Source organism: Ipomoea triloba, chromosome 5, assembly GCF_003576645.1.
Source record: "Ipomoea triloba cultivar NCNSP0323 chromosome 5, ASM357664v1".
Lineage (NCBI taxonomy): Eukaryota > Viridiplantae > Streptophyta > Magnoliopsida > Solanales > Convolvulaceae > Ipomoea > Ipomoea triloba.
The window spans coordinates 8,166,369-8,187,961 of record NC_044920.1 but is presented as its reverse complement, the minus strand read 5'-3'; the positions used below and the strand labels follow the sequence as shown (position 1 = coordinate 8,187,961).

At 39.9% G+C, this 21,593-nt stretch overlaps 1 protein-coding gene across 1 annotated transcript; it reads left to right on the top strand.

The window, feature by feature from the left end:
- The first annotated feature begins 2,762 nt into the window (after positions 1-2,762).
- On the top strand, positions 2,763-20,096 carry LOC116020180 (uncharacterized mitochondrial protein AtMg00810-like). The gene is made up of 4 exons (XM_031260662.1): positions 2,763-2,899; positions 3,022-3,107; positions 19,371-19,742; positions 19,849-20,096. Exons 1-4 carry the CDS (start codon positions 2,763-2,765, stop codon positions 20,094-20,096), a joined length of 843 nt encoding a protein of 280 aa, XP_031116522.1.
- The last annotated feature ends 1,497 nt before the right edge of the window (positions 20,097-21,593 follow it).

Here is a 21,593-nt window from a genome sequence, read left to right as displayed (position 1 = left end):
CTACTCGAATCCCTCCTAGCCATTCCTAGAGGACAACACTCACAAATCAAACCACTAAAATTACAACTTTCATATGGCGCCGTTGCCGGGGAATGGCATCGGTTTTGAGTAGCATGTCCATTTCGGTTAACATGAACCACCATCTAAGTTAGAGAGTCTAACCTTTTTGTTAAATTGATTTGTCTTTTTTATAATCTCTTTGTTTACTTTCCTTCTTCTTTTTATGCATTTTCAATTGTTACTATGCTCACTTGCAACTACTTCTAGTTGCAAAATACTCTCTTGTCTTTGTTATTGTATTTCCCATGTAATCATGAAACTCTATTAAATACAAGAATTACGTTCTCATCTTGTATCAGCTACCCTAGGTTTCCTTCCTAATGGCTGACAGATCTGTTAATTCGTTTGAACAGACCGTCTCAAATGCGGTGATTTCTTCTTCGATCTCCTCGGCCGTTTCTTCATTTTCAACTGCGCATCACTTTATAAGTATTAAATTAACGAATACAAATTTTTTGTATTAGCGAGCTCAAGTGATACCGTTTCTTCGAGGGCATGATCTCATGGGATTCGTTGATGGAACCAATCCCTGCTCGTCGTCTCTTCTCCCCCCGGCGACAATAGTGTTTCGCCTCAGCCCAACCCACTTCATGCTGCGTGGGTGCGACAGGACCAAGCTGTCCTTATCATGTTGATTTCTTCCTTCTCGCATGAAGTCATACATCACGCTCTCGGCCGGACTACATCTCAGACAATATGGCTCTCGGTTGAACGCGTTCTAGCCTCATCCTCCGTCGCTGATTATATCACCCAAGCCCAGGTCATTAACAAAGACCTCGCACTCGTCAGCCGGCTGGTTTCCTTGGACGAACAAATCTTTACGTCTTCAAGGGTCTTTGGTCATAATTTGTTCCTTTGACCGCGTCTTTGGCTATTCGTGGGCAGCCTGTGTTTCTCCAAGAGCTTTTCGATTTGCTGGGGTCTAATGAATGGGTCGCCGGTGCCGGCTATGGTAGTGCAGTACCAGCGCCGACAGCTTTCGCGGTTCAGCGAGGAAGTCCGCAGCAACAACGTCATCCCTGGCATGGCGGACAGCAGCATGGTAGTTCTCAGCCTCGGTCCGGTGAGGGCGGTGTTCAGCGTGGTGGCAGACAGCGTGGTTCGCGTGGAAATCATGGTGGCTGCAATGGCAGGTGGCATTCGCGATGCTAGTTGTGTGGTGTGATTGGTCACACTACTCCTTCGTGTTACTCTCATGTCTCTCGTCCTCAAGTCAATCTCACATATCTGGAGGGCACACGTAATCTTCAATCTGATTCGCATTTATGGATTTCTTACACTAGAGCCACAAATCATGCTACTACGGATATTGCTGCTTTGTCCACATCTGAGGAGTGCACTGGTGGTGATACATTGCGAGTTGGTGATGGTAAGGGCCTATATATTAGTCGTGTAGGTCATGCATCTATAATTACCCCATCTAGAGTTTTTAAATGTCTGACATTCTACATATTCCCGGTTTGTCTTCGTCTTTATTATATGTCCAAAAATTTGCTATAGATAACAATGTCTTGTTTTAGTTTCACCCTTCTTTCTTTGTTGTGAAAGATATCCACACCAAGGTGATTCTTCTACGCAGCAATAGTTCAAGGGGATTGTACACGTTACCTGCATCGTAGTCCAGGCCTCAAGCTTTTGTTTCTTCTCGTGCTTCGTCTTCGGTGTGGCATGATCGCTTAGGTCATCCCTGACAACAACTTGCGTGCATAGGGTGACTCCCCGAGTGTCGGTCTCGAAGGAGGGACGTGGAGGTGTGTCAAACATTCGGGAGTTTACTTGATTGGATCATGCATAGGACTCGAGTGTGGTGAAGTGTGATTTGTGAGTGAGAGTAGTTCATTGGTTGGTTTGAGTGTAAGAGAGTAGTAAAGTAAAAGTGATTTTGTGAATATGTAAAAGGGGTAGGGATTGGATAGTGTTCATGAATATTGCATAGTGAGAGTCTAAGGTCATGGATTATGATTGCTAGGATATTGTCTACTCAAGAGTGTGTTGTCTTAGTCCTTTTCCACCTTGTGTACTAAGGCTTCTTTGACTTAGGAGTGCCTTCAAGCATCCAAAGTTCTAAGAGGAATTTTATCAAACACTTAAGCTACACACTATCCTACTATTCTTAAGAAGTCCATAGGAACTATGATTGTGTCAAGCTTCAAATCCTAACTCTATTCAAAGACATGAAAGAGTCAAGAGCTCAATCTCTCATCTAGATTGGCCAAATCCAAACAAGATCTCATCAAAACAACAATCAATAGACAAGAATAGATAATCCATCAACACAAACACATAGATCCAAGATATAGAGATAAGTTCATCACACTAGCAATATTCAATCACACAATCCAAATCCCTAGACTAAACTAGCTACTCATAATATGAAATTCAAGTGAAGGATGTATGTATGGGGTGAGTGTAGGTGCGAATGTGAAGGGTGGAAGTGGTAAAACGAAGAGTCAAGACTCCGCGAGTGTTATAATCGGATGTCAAAACGATGCATTTTAAATCTAATTAAGACCCCTTATAAGTGATATTCTTAGTGTTTATCATCAAGCAAAAGCTAACTTAATCCAAGAACAAGATAGCTAAAATTATAGAAATGAAATAGAGATCACCTAGAGAGAAGAAGATCTTCAATCCAAGCTTGTTGTCTTCTACAATGGAGATTGATCTAATCTAAAAACTAAGAAAAAANCGTCATCCCTGGCATGGCGGACAGCAGCATGGTAGTTCTCAGCCTCGGTCCGGTGAGGGCGGTGTTCAGCGTGGTGGCAGACAGCGTGGTTCGCGTGGAAATCATGGTGGCTGCAATGGCAGGTGGCATTCGCGATGCTAGTTGTGTGGTGTGATTGGTCACACTACTCCTTCGTGTTACTCTCATGTCTCTCGTCCTCAAGTCAATCTCACATATCTGGAGGGCACACGTAATCTTCAATCTGATTCGCATTTATGGATTTCTTACACTAGAGCCACAAATCATGCTACTACGGATATTGCTGCTTTGTCCACATCTGAGGAGTGCACTGGTGGTGATACATTGCGAGTTGGTGATGGTAAGGGCCTATATATTAGTCGTGTAGGTCATGCATCTATAATTACCCCATCTAGAGTTTTTAAATGTCTGACATTCTACATATTCCCGGTTTGTCTTCGTCTTTATTATATGTCCAAAAATTTGCTATAGATAACAATGTCTTGTTTTAGTTTCACCCTTCTTTCTTTGTTGTGAAAGATATCCACACCAAGGTGATTCTTCTACGCAGCAATAGTTCAAGGGGATTGTACACGTTACCTGCATCGTAGTCCAGGCCTCAAGCTTTTGTTTCTTCTCGTGCTTCGTCTTCGGTGTGGCATGATCGCTTAGGTCATCCCTGACAACAACTTGCGTGCATAGGGTGACTCCCCGAGTGTCGGTCTCGAAGGAGGGACGTGGAGGTGTGTCAAACATTCGGGAGTTTACTTGATTGGATCATGCATAGGACTCGAGTGTGGTGAAGTGTGATTTGTGAGTGAGAGTAGTTCATTGGTTGGTTTGAGTGTAAGAGAGTAGTAAAGTAAAAGTGATTTTGTGAATATGTAAAAGGGGTAGGGATTGGATAGTGTTCATGAATATTGCATAGTGAGAGTCTAAGGTCATGGATTATGATTGCTAGGATATTGTCTACTCAAGAGTGTGTTGTCTTAGTCCTTTTCCACCTTGTGTACTAAGGCTTCTTTGACTTAGGAGTGCCTTCAAGCATCCAAAGTTCTAAGAGGAATTTTATCAAACACTTAAGCTACACACTATCCTACTATTCTTAAGAAGTCCATAGGAACTATGATTGTGTCAAGCTTCAAATCCTAACTCTATTCAAAGACATGAAAGAGTCAAGAGCTCAATCTCTCATCTAGATTGGCCAAATCCAAACAAGATCTCATCAAAACAACAATCAATAGACAAGAATAGATAATCCATCAACACAAACACATAGATCCAAGATATAGAGATAAGTTCATCACACTAGCAATATTCAATCACACAATCCAAATCCCTAGACTAAACTAGCTACTCATAATATGAAATTCAAGTGAAGGATGTATGTATGGGGTGAGTGTAGGTGCGAATGTGAAGGGTGGAAGTGGTAAAACGAAGAGTCAAGACTCCGCGAGTGTTATAATCGGATGTCAAAACGATGCATTTTAAATCTAATTAAGACCCCTTATAAGTGATATTCTTAGTGTTTATCATCAAGCAAAAGCTAACTTAATCCAAGAACAAGATAGCTAAAATTATAGAAATGAAATAGAGATCACCTAGAGAGAAGAAGATCTTCAATCCAAGCTTGTTGTCTTCTACAATGGAGATTGATCTAATCTAAAAACTAAGAAAAATGGAGAAAGTTCTCCAAAGGAAAAACTAAGAAAAGGGAAAACTAAAATTCTGGAATCCTCCTTTGGAAATTCATCAAAGGGGTTTAAATAGTCTCCGAAATGACAACCCTAGCTGAAATTCGCGCATCATCGTCTCCACGCCTCTCACACGCGTGTGAGCGTGCGTGGGAAGCTTCTGGAAAGTTTTCACGCCTGCTCACACGCGTGTGGCCTTCCAGTTTGGTCCTCCGGGGCTCCGCTCTTGCCTGGTTTGCTCTTTAAGCTCATCTTTTGGTCCTATTTGCTCCCGGGGCTCCTGTTTTGCTTCTTTTAAGCTAAAAGTAGCTTCCGTGCATCAGTTAGTGATTTTCAAGCATTTACGCACATAATTTACCAAATAAGGATGCTATAGACGTGATAAAACACCCTAAAATGTGCCTGAAATAAGGGTATCTCGGAGTCTTATCAAATTTTCCACACTTTGCTTCTTGCTTGTCCTCAAGCAAGACATTTTACTCTCTAAGCATATAAGTCTCCGAGATACTCTCCCATGCAAAATAAAGCTTTTGGCAAGTCAAAATAATGGGTGTCTAAGACTGTTGAAACGGGGGAAATCATTTTTGTTATCTATAAAGGATTTTGGTAAGATGTCAGCAACTCAAGAAATATTTTCAGGAAATAAAAACCTTTCGTAGATAAAACAAATAAAACAAGGGATCACACTTCTCGCACCATACGCAAGCATGCATTTCCAAAGTTTTGGTTCACCTTTTATTTAAATAGGGCCTCTAGCCGATCCCACTAGTGGGAACGATGTGCACTAGCTAATCAACTTTCCATCCTTATACGCCAAAGCCCAACGTAAATGTAAATGAGGGTAGGGGCATGGACCACTCACCGCTTTTGTCTTAGCGCGGTCCCTCTTTCTTCTCACTTTCTAGGATAACGTCATCGAGCCACCCGACTTCACATGGAGATCCATGTTTTTTCGAAGGTCAGTGCAATGGGTACTCGAATCCTAGCAAAGCGGCTCACCTCAGCTCTATTTTCTCAATTCTTGGGATCTTTTTATGTGAACAACCGACTCCAGATAAAGCTTTTTTTTTACCGAAGACTATGGTTTAGACACAACCCAACGAATTGGCTTCCCTCAATTTTAAACTCTTTGGTAATTGGCCTTTTGCCTTTTCGACTTCTCCTCGTGTCAACCCCTCATGCCTTTTTCTATTTAATGTTCAAGGGTTTTGTTTTCTCATTAAGCTCACCATTAGGCTCACCTTTTACCCCATGCCCTACCAATGTTAGTTCAATTCTGGGCCTCGCTAGTTTTATCTTTCTAAAATTAAAGAGTGCACACTCCCACTTCGAGAGATCCTTGACTAAGGTCCTACGTAAATAAGAGGTGAACATCATGCAAGCAGACAAGAATATAAACTTATTTGGCTCTAAACACTCTCATGGGTGCGAAAAGTAACTTCCTCAAAGATATTTCGAGAGTAAAAAAATTTTGGGCATCTAGTCAAAATTCTCCCTAGATAACACAAATAATAACTCNCTCTTGCCTGGTTTGCTCTTAAAGCTCATCTTTTGGTCCTATTCGCTCCCGGGGCTCCTGTTTTGCTTCTTTTAAGCTAAAAGTAGCTTCCGTGCATCAGTTAGTGATTTTCAAGCATTTACGCACATAATTTACCAAATAAGGATGCTATAGACGTGATAAAACACCCTAAAATGTGCCTGAAATAAGGGTATCTCGGAGTCTTATCAAATTTTCCACACTTTGCTTCTTGCTTGTCCTCAAGCAAGACATTTTACTCTCTAAGCATATAAGTCTCCGAGATACTCTCCCATGCAAAATAAAGCTTTTGGCAAGTCAAAATAATGGGTGTCTAAGACTGTTGAAACGGGGGAAATCATTTTTGTTATCTATAAAGGATTTTGGTAAGATGTCAGCAACTCAAGAAATATTTTCAGGAAATAAAAACCTTTCGTAGATAAAACAAATAAAACAAGGGATCACACTTCTCGCACCATACGCAAGCATGCATTTCCAAAGTTTTGGTTCACCTTTTATTTAAATAGGGCCTCTAGCCGATCCCACTAGTGGGAACGATGTGCACTAGCTAATCAACTTTCCATCCTTATACGCCAAAGCCCAACGTAAATGTAAATGAGGGTAGGGGCATGGACCACTCACCGCTTTTGTCTTAGCGCGGTCCCTCTTTCTTCTCACTTTCTAGGATAACGTCATCGAGCCACCCGACTTCACATGGAGATCCATGTTTTTTCGAAGGTCAGTGCAATGGGTACTCGAATCCTAGCAAAGCGGCTCACCTCAGCTCTATTTTCTCAATTCTTGGGATCTTTTTATGTGAACAACCGACTCCAGATAAAGCTTTTTTTTTACCGAAGACTATGGTTTAGACACAACCCAACGAATTGGCTTCCCTCAATTTTAAACTCTTTGGTAATTGGCCTTTTGCCTTTTCGACTTCTCCTCGTGTCAACCCCTCATGCCTTTTTCTATTTAATGTTCAAGGGTTTTGTTTTCTCATTAAGCTCACCATTAGGCTCACCTTTTACCCCATGCCCTACCAATGTTAGTTCAATTCTGGGCCTCGCTAGTTTTATCTTTCTAAAATTAAAGAGTGCACACTCCCACTTCGAGAGATCCTTGACTAAGGTCCTACGTAAATAAGAGGTGAACATCATGCAAGCAGACAAGAATATAAACTTATTTGGCTCTAAACACTCTCATGGGTGCGAAAAGTAACTTCCTCAAAGATATTTCGAGAGTAAAAAAATTTTGGGCATCTAGTCAAAATTCTCCCTAGATAACACAAATAATAACTCTCTTTTCAAAACTGCAAATGCACCCGCTTATCATTCCCAAGAGCTTCAACTTCTAAAACTAAGCATGTAAGCATGTAAAGCACGAAGTGCGTCCTTTCCACACTTTGGAAATTGCTCTGGGATAAAGGGTCTGCATCAAACGATCCTATTAATCATGGTAAACTTAAGTATAGTCATACACCTATAAAGAAAATATTTCCACACTTTAAAGATCAAAACGGGGCTTAAAATTAGAAAAGGGATAAGAGGATAAACCAAGTATGCATCCCTCTTTCCACACTTTAGCTTCCAGCATAGGCTCTCTCCCGTTATAGATGCTCTATAAGAAATGGAGACATAACATACAAAAAGGGTTTTCGGAGTACTATTCAATTATTATAAGCTGATAGAAATATAAAAGCAATAAAAATAATAAAAACTTAGATAATAAAACATAAAAATAAGTAGAAATATTCGAATAGAAATGCAGAAAAGTAAAGTAGTTGGAAATTAAATAACATAAAGCGATAAAGATAAATAAAGCAAAGTAAAGAGATAAAAAAAATAAAAGTCGGAACCCCGCGCATAGGGATCCTAATGTTCAGGTGGGGCCATCAACCATAGTAACCAANTTGGTTCACCTTTTATTTAAATAGGGCCTCTAGCCGATCCCACTAGTGGGAACGATGTGCACTAGCTAATCAACTTTCCATCCTTATACGCCAAAGCCCAACGTAAATGTAAATGAGGGTAGGGGCATGGACCACTCACCGCTTTTGTCTTAGCGCGGTCCCTCTTTCTTCTCACTTTCTAGGATAACGTCATCGAGCCACCCGACTTCACATGGAGATCCATGTTTTTTCGAAGGTCAGTGCAATGGGTACTCGAATCCTAGCAAAGCGGCTCACCTCAGCTCTATTTTCTCAATTCTTGGGATCTTTTTATGTGAACAACCGACTCCAGATAAAGCTTTTTTTTTACCGAAGACTATGGTTTAGACACAACCCAACGAATTGGCTTCCCTCAATTTTAAACTCTTTGGTAATTGGCCTTTTGCCTTTTCGACTTCTCCTCGTGTCAACCCCTCATGCCTTTTTCTATTTAATGTTCAAGGGTTTTGTTTTCTCATTAAGCTCACCATTAGGCTCACCTTTTACCCCATGCCCTACCAATGTTAGTTCAATTCTGGGCCTCGCTAGTTTTATCTTTCTAAAATTAAAGAGTGCACACTCCCACTTCGAGAGATCCTTGACTAAGGTCCTACGTAAATAAGAGGTGAACATCATGCAAGCAGACAAGAATATAAACTTATTTGGCTCTAAACACTCTCATGGGTGCGAAAAGTAACTTCCTCAAAGATATTTCGAGAGTAAAAAAATTTTGGGCATCTAGTCAAAATTCTCCCTAGATAACACAAATAATAACTCTCTTTTCAAAACTGCAAATGCACCCGCTTATCATTCCCAAGAGCTTCAACTTCTAAAACTAAGCATGTAAGCATGTAAAGCACGAAGTGCGTCCTTTCCACACTTTAAAGTAAACATCGTCCTCGATGTTTCTATACGTACAGGGTAAAAGAACGAAACAGGGATTCTAAGGATAGACAAATAAAAATCCCTTTCCACACTTTGGAAATTGCTCTGGGATAAAGGGTCTGCATCAAACGATCCTATTAATCATGGTAAACTTAAGTATAGTCATACACCTATAAAGAAAATATTTCCACACTTTAAAGATCAAAACGGGGCTTAAAATTAGAAAAGGGATAAGAGGATAAACCAAGTATGCATCCCTCTTTCCACACTTTAGCTTCCAGCATAGGCTCTCTCCCGTTATAGATGCTCTATAAGAAATGGAGACATAACATACAAAAAGGGTTTTCGGAGTACTATTCAATTATTATAAGCTGATAGAAATATAAAAGCAATAAAAATAATAAAAACTTAGATAATAAAACATAAAAATAAGTAGAAATATTCGAATAGAAATGCAGAAAAGTAAAGTAGTTGGAAATTAAATAACATAAAGCGATAAAGATAAATAAAGCAAAGTAAAGAGATAAAAAAAATAAAAGTCGGAACCCCGCGCATAGGGATCCTAATGTTCAGGTGGGGCCATCAACCATAGTAACCAAAGTCACAGAACTCAGAATCAAGTGTCAAACCATAGTAACCAAAGTCACAGAACTCAGAATCAAGTGTCAATCAGTCATAACCAAAGTCACAGAACTCAGAATCAAGTGTCAATCAGTCAGAACCAAAGTCACAGAACTCAGAATCAAGTGTCAATCAGTCAGGACCGAGAAAACAGAACTCAGAATCAAGTGTCAATCAGTCAGGACCGAGAAAAATTGAATCAGAATCAAGTGTCAATCAGTCAGGACCGAGAAAAATTGAAAGAAGGCATCACTCATCACCGAAGGGATGGAATTGCCTGTCGAATCTAGCTTCAAGAGCGGCAATTCTCCTATCATTTTCCTCCACCGCCTGTCTCATAGCGGCAATTCTCCTATCATTTTCCTCCACCGCCTGTCTCATGCCGGCAATTCTCCTATCATTTTCCTCCACCGCCTGTCTCATGCGGTTAATTCTCCTATCATTTTCCTCCACCGCCTGTCTCATGCGGTTGAGGTCCTCGGTGTGGTCCTCCACCGCCTGTCTCATGCGGTTGAGGTCCTCGGTGTGGACATCCTCCGCCTGTCTCATGCGGTTGAGGTCCTCGGTGTGGACATCCTATCTTGCAGAGATGGATGTGAAGTGGCCTTGCTGCCAAGTATGCTCCTCACGCCAACAGTTCATTTGTTCCTCATGGAGCTGTCTATGAAAATTTTGTGACGTGGTCCACTCCATTGGAGTAGGGCCTTGCTCTTGTGCAGCATCCTCCTCCTCATTCTCTTCCTCGTCCTCGTTGTCATCATCAGAAGCCTCTAGATCAGGTGCATCATCACCTCCAAGCCTTAATTCTGCAGCAAAAAACTCACCTACGGAGAAAGAAATTGTACAACCATCGGATCTCTCTCCCATCAACCGGTTCAGTAGGCCCAACCCAATGCACAGTTTAGTAACAAAAGGTCCAATAAACACAGTCTGAACCTTAGGCTTTAGCTGGGTCTGGAGCCACTTCCTAGCTTGAATGCCCATGTTGATGCGAACATCATTCTCCATGCACCACATGTAGAATAGATCCTGCTTGTATACCTTGTTGCGGTTTGTGGTTCTGCCTGAGAGATTTATGGCGAAGGCTAGTCTGATAGCCTTCAGAGCATTCCGGGTGATGAGCTTTGCTTTCAAATTTGAAGAGTTATATGGGGCATTGTTGGTGATTCTTCTCCAATACTGTCTAGCAACTTCGTCAGTATCAAAATCTTCCTTGAAATCTCTGAAATATGGCATGGATACGCTTGCTGCATCATGAAAACCGAGTGTAACACCTAAAGTGTTGACAGACATACTGTAGTGGTTGCCGAAAAGAGTGAATGAAATAGACTCCCTTGCATCGTTGACTTCCCTTCTAATCTCTAGGGTCGCCAAGAACTCATAGGTGACAGGCGCATAGGTGGGTCCTCTCCACTGAAACAGATAGCGGAGCTGTGGGTGCCTAAGGAGCATATTTACTTCTTCCAAACAACCAAATTCTCTTAAAACATTGTCCTCAAAGTGACGGCCAACAGAAAGCTGCTTCCCTTTATAGTTAGCTACCGTTGCAAGTTGAATAGGTGTCAAGTGTCGCAATGACCTTGACCCCGGCTCTTGTATAGCCTGTTGAGCAGTAGCTTGTTGCCGTGTCCTAGATCGACTCGATTCTCCTACCTCATGTTATGATTTCTTTGCAGTTTCTTTCGAGCGTCCCATCCTACAAATTATATAAATTATTATTCATGGTAATTGGCTTTAAACAAGTCACCATCATAATAGTGCAAAATTCCTTGTCAAAATAATGGATTTCAAACATATAGGGCTAAGAATTTTTGAAAATTTTGTCATAGTTTCCCCTATATTTTGGACAATTCTATCATAAGAATATCAACAATATCATTCCATTATCACACACATGCATAAAATCATCATAAGATATATCAATTTGATAGTCAAATAAGAAGTCAACTACAAAAGTCAAGAATTTCAAAAAGTCAACTTCATCTTCTTCCCCAAATTCAAAATTAGGGTTTGAAATTGAAATTTAATTTGGGCAATGTAGCATGTGAAAAATCAAATTGATGGTGTATAATAGTTCTATAACAAGTTTGTTCATCAATTCAAGCATCAATTTCATAATTTCAACAAGAAATCTAACAAACCCATTTGTTCATCAATGGTGTTCACACTTGAAGTTCAAGAATATATAACAATCCATCAATGTAACCATCAATAATGAAAGAAAACATCAAAGGATAGTTCTATGAAGCATTATAACCAATTTAATCATTCAAAATCATGCTAGGCAATGTAGAATAAATTTCACATTCAAGCTCTTCCAAACTCATGAATATTCAAGGATAAAGAGTTAAAAAGATGAAAAATTACCTTGATGTTGATGTTTTGATCTTCCTTGAAGGTAAAAAGTAAGAAATATGTTCAAACCTTGAGTTTGGTTCTTCCTTGCGTGGAGAAGAGAAGAGAAAAATGGTGTTTTAGGGCTAGGGGGCGTGGAGTGGCCGAACAAGGGTTTTAAACCCGTAGGGGGTCTTCCACGCCGGTCACACTCGTGTGGCCGTGCGTGGGAGCTCTCTGCCTCGCTCCCACGCATGGCAACACGCGTGTGAGCGTGCGTGGGAGGCTACTGCCTCGTTCCCACGCACGGCTACACACGTGTGAGCCTCGTGTAGGTCCACTGCATTGTTTTCTTCCGATTTTTGGCCTTGCCTTCCATACCTATATCCATATTTAGCCTTTCCAAAGCAATTTTTAGTCCCGACTCCTAGAAGTTAGTCCTCAAAACATGGTTCCATATGATTGTAGAAATTTATTAGAACAAAAATATTAAAAACGAAAGCATAAAAATAATGTAAAAATGTTTTATTAAAACCTTGGGTTGCCTCCCAAGTAGCGCCACGGTTTACGTCATTGGCTAGACGCATCATTCCTTGGTTGAAATTCAACCATATTCCTTGTAGACGCATCATTCCTTGGTTGAAATTCAACCATATTCCTTGGTGACGCATCATTCCTTGGTTGAAATTCAACCATATTCCTTGGTAGTGCATCATTCCTTGGTTGAAATTCAACCATATTCCTTGGTAGTGTGTAGAAAGCATTTTGGTACCCACGTGTTTTTCCAGGTAAACTTATCATTCTTCCACTTCGGTTTTGGTTTCACGTTTGATTTGACCTTTGCCCTTTCATCATCATTAGTTCCTTCTTTTGCTTTTTCCTTGTTGTCATTTGTGGCTTGTCCCTCAAATCTTAGGGTAATTTCTCCTGAACTAACATCTATTCCTGCACGACAAGTAGCCAGAAATGGTCTTCCGAGAATTAAGGATTCATGGGGATCATCATCTCCCATCTTGCAGACAATAAAATCGACAGGTACAAGAAATTTCCCTATTCTTACTAAAACATCTTCCGCTAAGCCTTCAGGATACCATGTGGTTCCGTCAGCTAAAAGTAGAGTCAGCCTCGTCGGTTTCAGACGTGGTAAGTTCAGTTTTTCAAAAAGATTTAAAAGGACATTTCTAGGTTCCATGTTCTGTATAGAACAAGGGATCAATAAAGCTCCAGGGTCACCCTTCTTTCTGGGGTTTCCCTCAGTTAAACAAGCCGAAGATTCTTGGCTTAAACAGGTAAAATTATCACAAATGTCATTCTCAAACAATTCACGGTATTCTTTGCTATTGAAAAATTTTCGAATAAAAGCTTTAATTGTACCTTCCCGGGCTGTTTCTTTCTCTTTTGAACTTTTGATGTTGTCTCGTGGTAGCTCCTTTTCTTTCGGGCATTCTTCCGAAGTGGTTTTCTCCTTGTGTTCTTTCATTGATATGGTGCACGAGCTATTCACATTCTTCAATTCAAGATTTGGACTACAAGAGGTAGTCTTGTTTCTTTGGTCATCTACCTTACATTGACATGTTCCACAGATGGCATCCATTGGATCACACTTCTCATGAGTTTCTTCTTTGGCATCAATGGCGTTGACTCTCTCTTTCGGGTTGTTTTCAGTGTTGCTTGGGAGTTGTACGTAGTGTCGATCTGACATCATCTTAAACATCTGAGAGATTTGATTCTCAATTGTCTTTAGTGTAGCCTTAGACTCTTGGCGAAGACTAGAAATTTCTTACCTAATCTCTTGAGTAATTTCTTGTTTCAGATTTGCCCGATCATTTTTGAGTTCCATGATCGTCCTTGTAAGTCTTTCATCTACTTCACGGATGTCATCCCTCCTTTGTTGAGTAAAATCAAGTTGAGAGTCGTATTGTGGCCTGAACTGGGTCAATTGATTTCCATTTCCTTGGTTTTGATTGTACATCAGTCTGTTCTTGTCATTATGTCCATATGCAGGCTTGTTTCCATAGTTGTATTGTCTTTGCGCTTGATATCCGTCATTGTTGTTATTGTTCCAACCCTCTCCCTGTTTCCAATTGTTGTTTGATCTTTGGTTTTGTCCATAAGCATTCAAGTTGGAGTTCCTTTGATAATCTACCGCCTCAACTTGTTCAGATGCAGATGTAGAAGTGCAAATATTGGTGTCATGAGGTCCTCCACAGATATTACAATAAAGTGCCAAGGCCATGTAAGGCTTGGGCTTTCCTTCCATTTTTTCTACCATAGCCTGTAGCTTTTTTATTTCGTGATTCATTGCTTCGATTTTGGCCTCACTTGCCACTCGATTATCAACTTCATAAATTCCTCCATGATCTCCTCTTCGTTCATACCAACAGGATGTGTTTTTAGATATTCTCTCGATTAGTTCCTCAGCCTCTTGCAAAGCTAGGGAGACAAAGGCACCGCTGGAGGATGAGTCAAGCGACATCTTTCCTTCATCCGTCAACCCTCCATAGAATGAGCTAATCATGTCCCAGGGGTGCATCAAATCTTGTGGGCATTGCCTTTTAAGAACTTTGAATCTTCGCCAAGCCTCTCCCAAACTTTCAAGTCTTCCTTGTTTGAATTCTTGTATCAACCTTCTGATCCTCATAGTTTTTGTGATGGGAAAGAACTCGTTCATGAATTCACGATGCAACTGTTGCCACGTTCTGAAATGATTGTCGTCTTGGCTTTCCAACCATTGTGCTGCCTCTCCTATATTTGAGTCGAACTATTTCCTCGCTAACGCCTTCTTGTCTGTACATCCCACATGCTCGTATAAACCATGTGATGTGTGCGTTGGGATCTTCAGATGGTAATCCCGAGTATTGACTATTTTGAACCAGTGTGAGAATAGTTGGATGCACGTGAAAGCTGACGTTCTCCATTGGAGGTACATAGATTGAGTTGTGCATGTTAAAATCCGGAGTCATGTAATCTGCAATTGATCTTTGTGGTTCTTGAGGATTTCCATAATATCCCTCTTCACGAATGTTCTCTTGATTATTTGCTCTGTTAGCTTGTGGTTCTTCAATGATCGGTTCTTCATGGTTAATTGGTACTTGTGGATTTGGTATTGTTGTGCCTCTTCCTTGTGGATTTCTTGTTGCGCTTGATGAAGCCATTAGTGATCCTTGGATATTTTTCCTTCTAGTTGCTCTATTAATTTCAGGAATGTAGGGTAGTAAACCTTGGTTTCCTTTTGCTCTCGTGTGCATTCACCTAGTAAAATTTTCAATGAAACAAAAATTTCCACAATTGACTAGAAGTAGTCAATTGGGTTAGTAGCAAAAACAAGTAAAAACGAAATAAAATTAAATGGAATGGATTAACATTTCTCAAATCTAGCATTCATTCAATCAAAGTAAACAAAAACATATGACAACCTATTGCCCTCCCCGGCAACGGTGCCATTCTGACAACAACTTGCGTGCATAGGGTGAAATGTCAAAAGATATTTATGTTAAAACGGAAAGTATGTGACTCCCCGAGTGTCGGTCTCGAAGGAGGGACGTGGAGGTGTGTGTCAAACATTCGGGAGTTTACTTGATTGGATCATGCATAGGACTCGAGTGTGGTGAAGTGTGATTTGTGAGTGAGAGTAGTTCATTGGTTGGTTTGAGTGTAAGAGAGTAGTAAAGTAAAAGTGATTTTGTGAATATGTAAAAAGGGTAGGGATTGGATAGTGTTCATGAATATTGCATAGTGAGAGTCTAAGATCATGGATTATGATTGCTAGGATATTGTCTACTCAAGAGTGTGTTGTCTTAGTCTTTTTCCACCTTGTGTACTAAGGCTTCTTTGACTTAGGAGTGCCTTCAAGCATCCAAAGTTCTAAGAGGAATTTTATCAAACACTTAAGCTACACACTATCCTACTATTCTTAAGAAGTCTATAGGAACTTTGATTGTGTAAAGCTTCAAATCCTAACTCTAATCAAAGAAATGAAAGAGTCAAGAGCTCAATCTCTCATCTAGATTGGCCAAATCCAAACAAGATCTCATCAAAACAACAATCAAAAGACAAGAATAGATAATCCATCAACGCAAACTCATAGATCCAAGATATAGAAATAAGATCATCACAAAAGCAATATTCAATCACACAATCCAAATCCCTAGACTAAATTAGCTACTCATGATATGAAATGCAAGCAAAAGCTAATTTAATCCAAGAACAAGATAGCTAAAATTATAGAAATGAAATAGAGATCACCTAGAGAGAAGAAGATCTTCAATCCAAGCTTGTTGTCTTCTACAATGGAGATTGATCTAATCTAAAAACTAAGAAAAAATGGAGAAAGTTCTCCAAAGGAAAAACTAAGAAAAGGGAAAACTAAAATTCTGGAATCCTGGCCTGAAAATTCATCAAAGGGGTTTAAATAGTCTTCGAAATGACAACCCTAGCTGAAATTCGCGCATTGCAGTCTCCATGCCTCTCACACGCGTGTGAGCGTGCGTGGGGAGCTTCTGGAAAATTTCCACGCTTGCTCACACGCGTGTGGCCTTCCAGATTGGTCCTTCGGTGCTCCGCTCTTGCCTGGTTTGCTCTTAAAGCTCATCTTTTGGTCCTATTCGCTCCCGGGGCTCCTGTTTTGCTTCTTTTAAGCTAAAAGTAGCTTCCGTGCATCCGTTAGTGATTTTCAAGCATTTACGCACATAATTTACCAAATAAGGATGCTATAGACGTGATAAGACACCCTAAAATGTGCCTGAAATAAGGGTATCTCGGAGTCTTATCAATCCCCATCAAAGCGTTTTGAGTCATATTCTTCCTTTGTGTTCTATTATTTGTTCGAATAGTAGTAATCGTTCTAGTTCTTGTTTGTGTTCAGCATGTCAGTTGGGTTAGTTCGAATGTTCTTGATTTAATCTATACTAATATTTGGGGTCTAGCTCCTATTATATCGTCTACTGGTTATCGCTACTTTGTTCTTTTTGTTGATGACCATTCTCGTTAGACTTGAATCATTCCTATGCGATTAAAATCTGATTTGTATGCTATATTTGATCAGTTTCGGGCTTTGGTTGAGCGATCGTTTAATCGAACAATCAAAGCTATACAATCTGATTTAGGAGCTGAATTCAAAAAGTTGCATTCCTTGTTTGTTCAGTTAGGGCTCAATTATAGGCAGTCTTGTGCCTATACTCATAAACAGAATGGCCGAGTCGAACGAAAGCATAGACATGTTGTTGAAACAGGTCTTACTCTCTTGGCTCGTGCTTCTATTCTCTCTCGTTTCTAGGACTATGTTTTTGAAACTGTTGTTTACTTGATCAACAAAATGCCATTTACTGTCTTAAAAAACTCCATTCCTTATCTTACCTAGCGCAAGTCTCCTCCATCCTATTTCTTCCTACGTGCGTTTGGTTGTCTTTGTTATTGATAAGCACCAAGAATAGCACTTATTAGGGGTCTTTATTAGATTAAAAGCGCATCGTTTTGACATCCAATTACAACAATTGCATGCATTTCAGCTCAAATGCGATCAATTTCTTCTAACAACATTTCTAGAAAGAGTTTTGAAGTATTTTACAGGTTCGAGAGGGATTTTAAGCTAAAATAGAGCAAAAGACAAACAAGCCGAAATGCAGTAGCGTCTCACGTAGCCTCACACGCGTGTGGCTAGGCGTGGAATCATTCCAGAGAGCCACCACACCACTCACACGCGTGTGAGCAAGCGTGGTCGGGCCAAGGACTATTTTGGGAAATTTGTTCCTTTTCTTTGTCACATATATAAATCCCTTTTGCCCTAAACCTAGAAGGAGATCAGAAAATTGATAGGATAGAATAGATAGATCTAGAGGGTTTTCTCCCCTCTTAGGGGAAAAATCCTTCCTTCCATAGTTTAGAATAGATCAAGGGCAAGAATGAAGATTGGGATTCAAGATCAAGGTTGTAAGATCCCCTTTTTCAAGGGTGGTAACCATTCTCTTCAATTTCTAATTCAATACTTGTTTCTTTGAATTTTCCCTTCTTGTTCTTGTTTATTAGTATGCTAGAGTATATTAGATAGGGGATTGGTGGCCCCATGTTAGATCTATGTGGATGTTTAATATTATTGCTTTGAATTGTGAATTGCTTGCTTGTTAGATGTTGAACTTGTGTGGATGATGTTCTTCAAGTTTTGTGCTTTTTGTGGCCACATTAGATAGCAAACCCAAAGGAAGTGAGTGTGTGCGCGATAGCGGCCACCCACGAGTCTCACTCACCCACATCTCCGCTCTTAGTCCGGAAGGACAAGATCCGAGAGGAGTGGTAGACAAAGTGTTCGATGAAATGCCCCAACCGAATGAGGATGTGGGAGTCCAAAGTGTGACGCCACTTGGTAGTGTGCCATGAACTCCCTAGTCTATTCCACGACTTGCAATCGCAAAACCGACCAAAGATAAACCACATGGAAAAGCCTAGAGCTCCAATCTCCACTTTACTTTTCTTTATTTTAAACAACTTTTATCAACCTTACCCTCTTACCAATGAATCCAACTCCTAGCCATTCCCGTAACTCTTTTCCTTCAACCTCTTAGATGCCAACACACCAATTCGATTCCCATTCGTCATCCTTGAGAGACACGACACTCGGGGGGTCTTGACTCTTCGTTTTACCACCTTCACTTCACCATCACCACCATACACACAACATCAGTTATCCTCACTTGCGTCCCTACAATCGTCATAAGATGTCTTATAAATCTTCTCCCTGTGTCTTCCTTGGTTACCCAGAGTCTTTTAAGGGGTATAGATGCATGGATTTACAAACTAACAAAATATATGTTTGCAGACATGTGAAATTTGATGAGTAGGTGTTCCCATTTTAGCATAATACTGTACCACCATCTCCTCCTGGTGAGTCTCGTCCCTGGGCTAAATTTTTCCTTTATGTGCCACGCACCACCACCGCTCCATCTGACCTACCCGAACCTATTGTGGTTGTTACTACTATTGTTGTTCCGTCGCGTCAGAGAGGACAGCCTCGAGGGTGATCAACTAGACCAATCATCCGCACTCATGCTATGGCCACTAAGAATCAGTCTGTTGCACCTCACACTGCTCTCTCTACTTAGGTTTATCATTCTGAACCCACATGTTGCACGCAAGCGGTCAAATTTCCTCAATAGCGTGAAGCCATGGGTTCTTGTTCCTCCACGTCTAGGTAAGAATATTATTGGTTGCAAATGGGTTTTCCGTACAAAGTGGAAAGCTGATGGTTTAATAGAAACACACAAAGCACAGTTGGTTGCCAAGGGTTTTAATCAGGTACCTGGTCAAGACTTTTTTGATACATTCAGTCCAGTTGTGAAACCAACCACTGTCAGGTTGCTTTTGAGTTTAGCTATCTCTTCTAGTTGGGTTATACGACAATTAGATATTCATAATGCTTTCTTGAATGGTAATATGACTTAGATTGTTTACATGTGTCAACCACCTGGTTATGTTGATACTCACTTACCTGATCATGTGTATCTTTTGAAACGATCTCTATATGGCTTAAACAAGCTCCTAGGGCTTAGTTTAATCGCTTGCATACATTCTTGCTCTTTGTGGGGTTCATAGCTTCTAAAACGGATGTGTCTTTATTCTATTTCTCTAAAGATGCTGCTTGTGTATATCTACTAGTTTATGTTGATGATATACTTGTGATGGGGAATGATCCTAAGCTTGTGAATGATTTGTTATCAAAGTTGTCTACTGCATTCAAGATTAGGGATCTTGGTGAACCAGGTTTCTTCCTGGGTATTGAGATGGTGAAGAGTGGTAATGCTATTATTCTTTCTCAACAACGATATGTGACTGATATATTAAAACGTGCTGGTATGGCTGAGTGTAAACCTTTGGCTACTCCTATCTCTACTACGAAAGTATTTTCCTCTATCTTCAATGCAGATCCAAATGATGATCCAACGCAATTCAGAAGTTTGGCTGGGACACTACAATATCACACGATAACTCGTCGTGATCTGTATTTTGCAGTCAATCAACTCTGTCAGCGTATGCATGCACCTGCGATATCACACTGGGAGCAATTGAAACGAGTGCTATGGTATGTTAAAGGGACTTTAACTTATGGTTTGCGTGTGAATCGGTCATTATCTAGGGAGCTTCATGCCTTTTTCTGATTTTGATTGGGTTGGTTGTCCTGATGACCGTAAGTCTACTAGTAGCAATGTTGTGTTCTTGGGTACCAATCTTGTATCATGGGTATGTAAGAAGCAAAGAACAGTTGCTAGATCTTCTAAAGATGCAGAATACAAAGCTCTAGCAGATGTTTGTGCTGAAGTTACTTGGATTATGTCCCTCCTGCGAGAAATCAAGATCCCTGACATCCATGTTCCAAGGCTATGATGTGGCAATCTTGGTGCTACAGTGAGCTAATCCAATTTTTTATGCTCGTACCAAACATGTTGAAATTGATTATGACTTCGTCAGGGATAAGGTTGCCACCAGTGCTGCAAAAATCCCGCCTAGAAGTCGATTAATCCCTGCCTAGGCGCTAGGCGCCGGTCGACTGCCTAGCGTATCACCTTAAATGGTGGTCTAGGCGGCTGGCCGGCTAGACGACCGCCTAGGCCGTTTAGGCACTGACCGCCTAGGGCTCCTAGGCGCCGACTAGACCTCTTAGGCACCGACTAGTCGGCCGATTAACTAATGTTCTTTTTTTTTAATGGGTTATATCACTCAAAACAACATCATTTTGAGCGAAATAACACTAAATTGTACAAACTCTAGATATTTTCAAGTTAATATTTAATAATTTAGTATTAACTAATAAAGTATTATATACTTTATAATTATTAGTCTTTAGAAAATTAAGAATTCCTAAATAAATTTTTAAAAAAAAATAAAAAAAATACTCAAGCGCCTAGGCGCCGATTAATCCGCGCCTAGGCATCCTAGGCGCTAGGCGCTCCCCAAGTGCCTGAGGAGTGCCTAGCGATTTTTTCAACCATGGTTGCCACTAGTGAAATTCAAGTTAATTTTATTTCAACCAAATATCAACTTGCTGACATATTTACGAAGGTTGTTCTAGGTCCTAGGTTTTCTTTTCTATCTTAGAGACAAGCTTCAGGTTTCTAGTTTACCCTGAGCTTGAGGAGAGTATTAGGACTCTATGTATTTGAGTCACACTAGGACTATCAATTCTAGTCTACCTGAGACTTCTCTTGTATATATGTCCATGTCATCTATTATTGTAATCATGAAACTCTATTGAATACAAGAATTACATTCTCAGTATTTAAATACTTAAATTTTCATCAAATTCTCAATGATAGCCAAAATGCCAAATGATTTAATATAAATAGTATTCAAGCAAATAAGAATATAAATACACAATTACAAAATGCCAACTCATCTAATATCCAAATACAATAAAAAATCATTTGAATTAATAATAATAATAGTTTTAATTATTATTATTATTATTATTGTTGTTGTTGTTGTTGTTATATTTTTTAAAAAAAGAAAATTTAGGATTGGTAGATGGAGCTTGGAGGGATATCACCGTCCTCATTTTCCAAAACTTGGTCCTCATTCTTGTTGAAGTGGGGGTCAAGGGAAAATAAAAAAGGATCCTTAATTCAAGGAAAAGGGAAATGGAAAATAATAAGGATAACAGTAAAAAAAATCCTACAAAAAAAACTAAGTTAGAATAATAAGGATCTGAAATTAACTTAATAATAATAATAATAATAACAATAATAATAATAATACTCTTGAATTCAAGCAGCCATAATGGTCATAAAAAATTCTAATTAATGTAATGGATATGAATATAAGGAAGATTGTGTAAAAAAAAAAAAAAAAAAAAAAAAAAAAAAAAAAAAAAAAAAAAAAAAAAAA

Bases quoted from the DNA above. Each gene is read 5' to 3' on its own strand.
- LOC116020180 (XM_031260662.1), top strand. From the start codon at position 2,763: ATGGCGGACAGCAGCATGGTAGTTCTCAGCCTCGGTCCGGTGAGGGCG. The intron at 3,108-19,370 runs GTAAGGGCCTAT...TATATCTACTAG, and splicing joins TACATTGCGAGTTGGTGATG to TTTATGTTGATGATATACTT. The intron at 19,743-19,848 runs GTATGCATGCAC...GTCATTATCTAG, and splicing joins AGTCAATCAACTCTGTCAGC to GGAGCTTCATGCCTTTTTCT.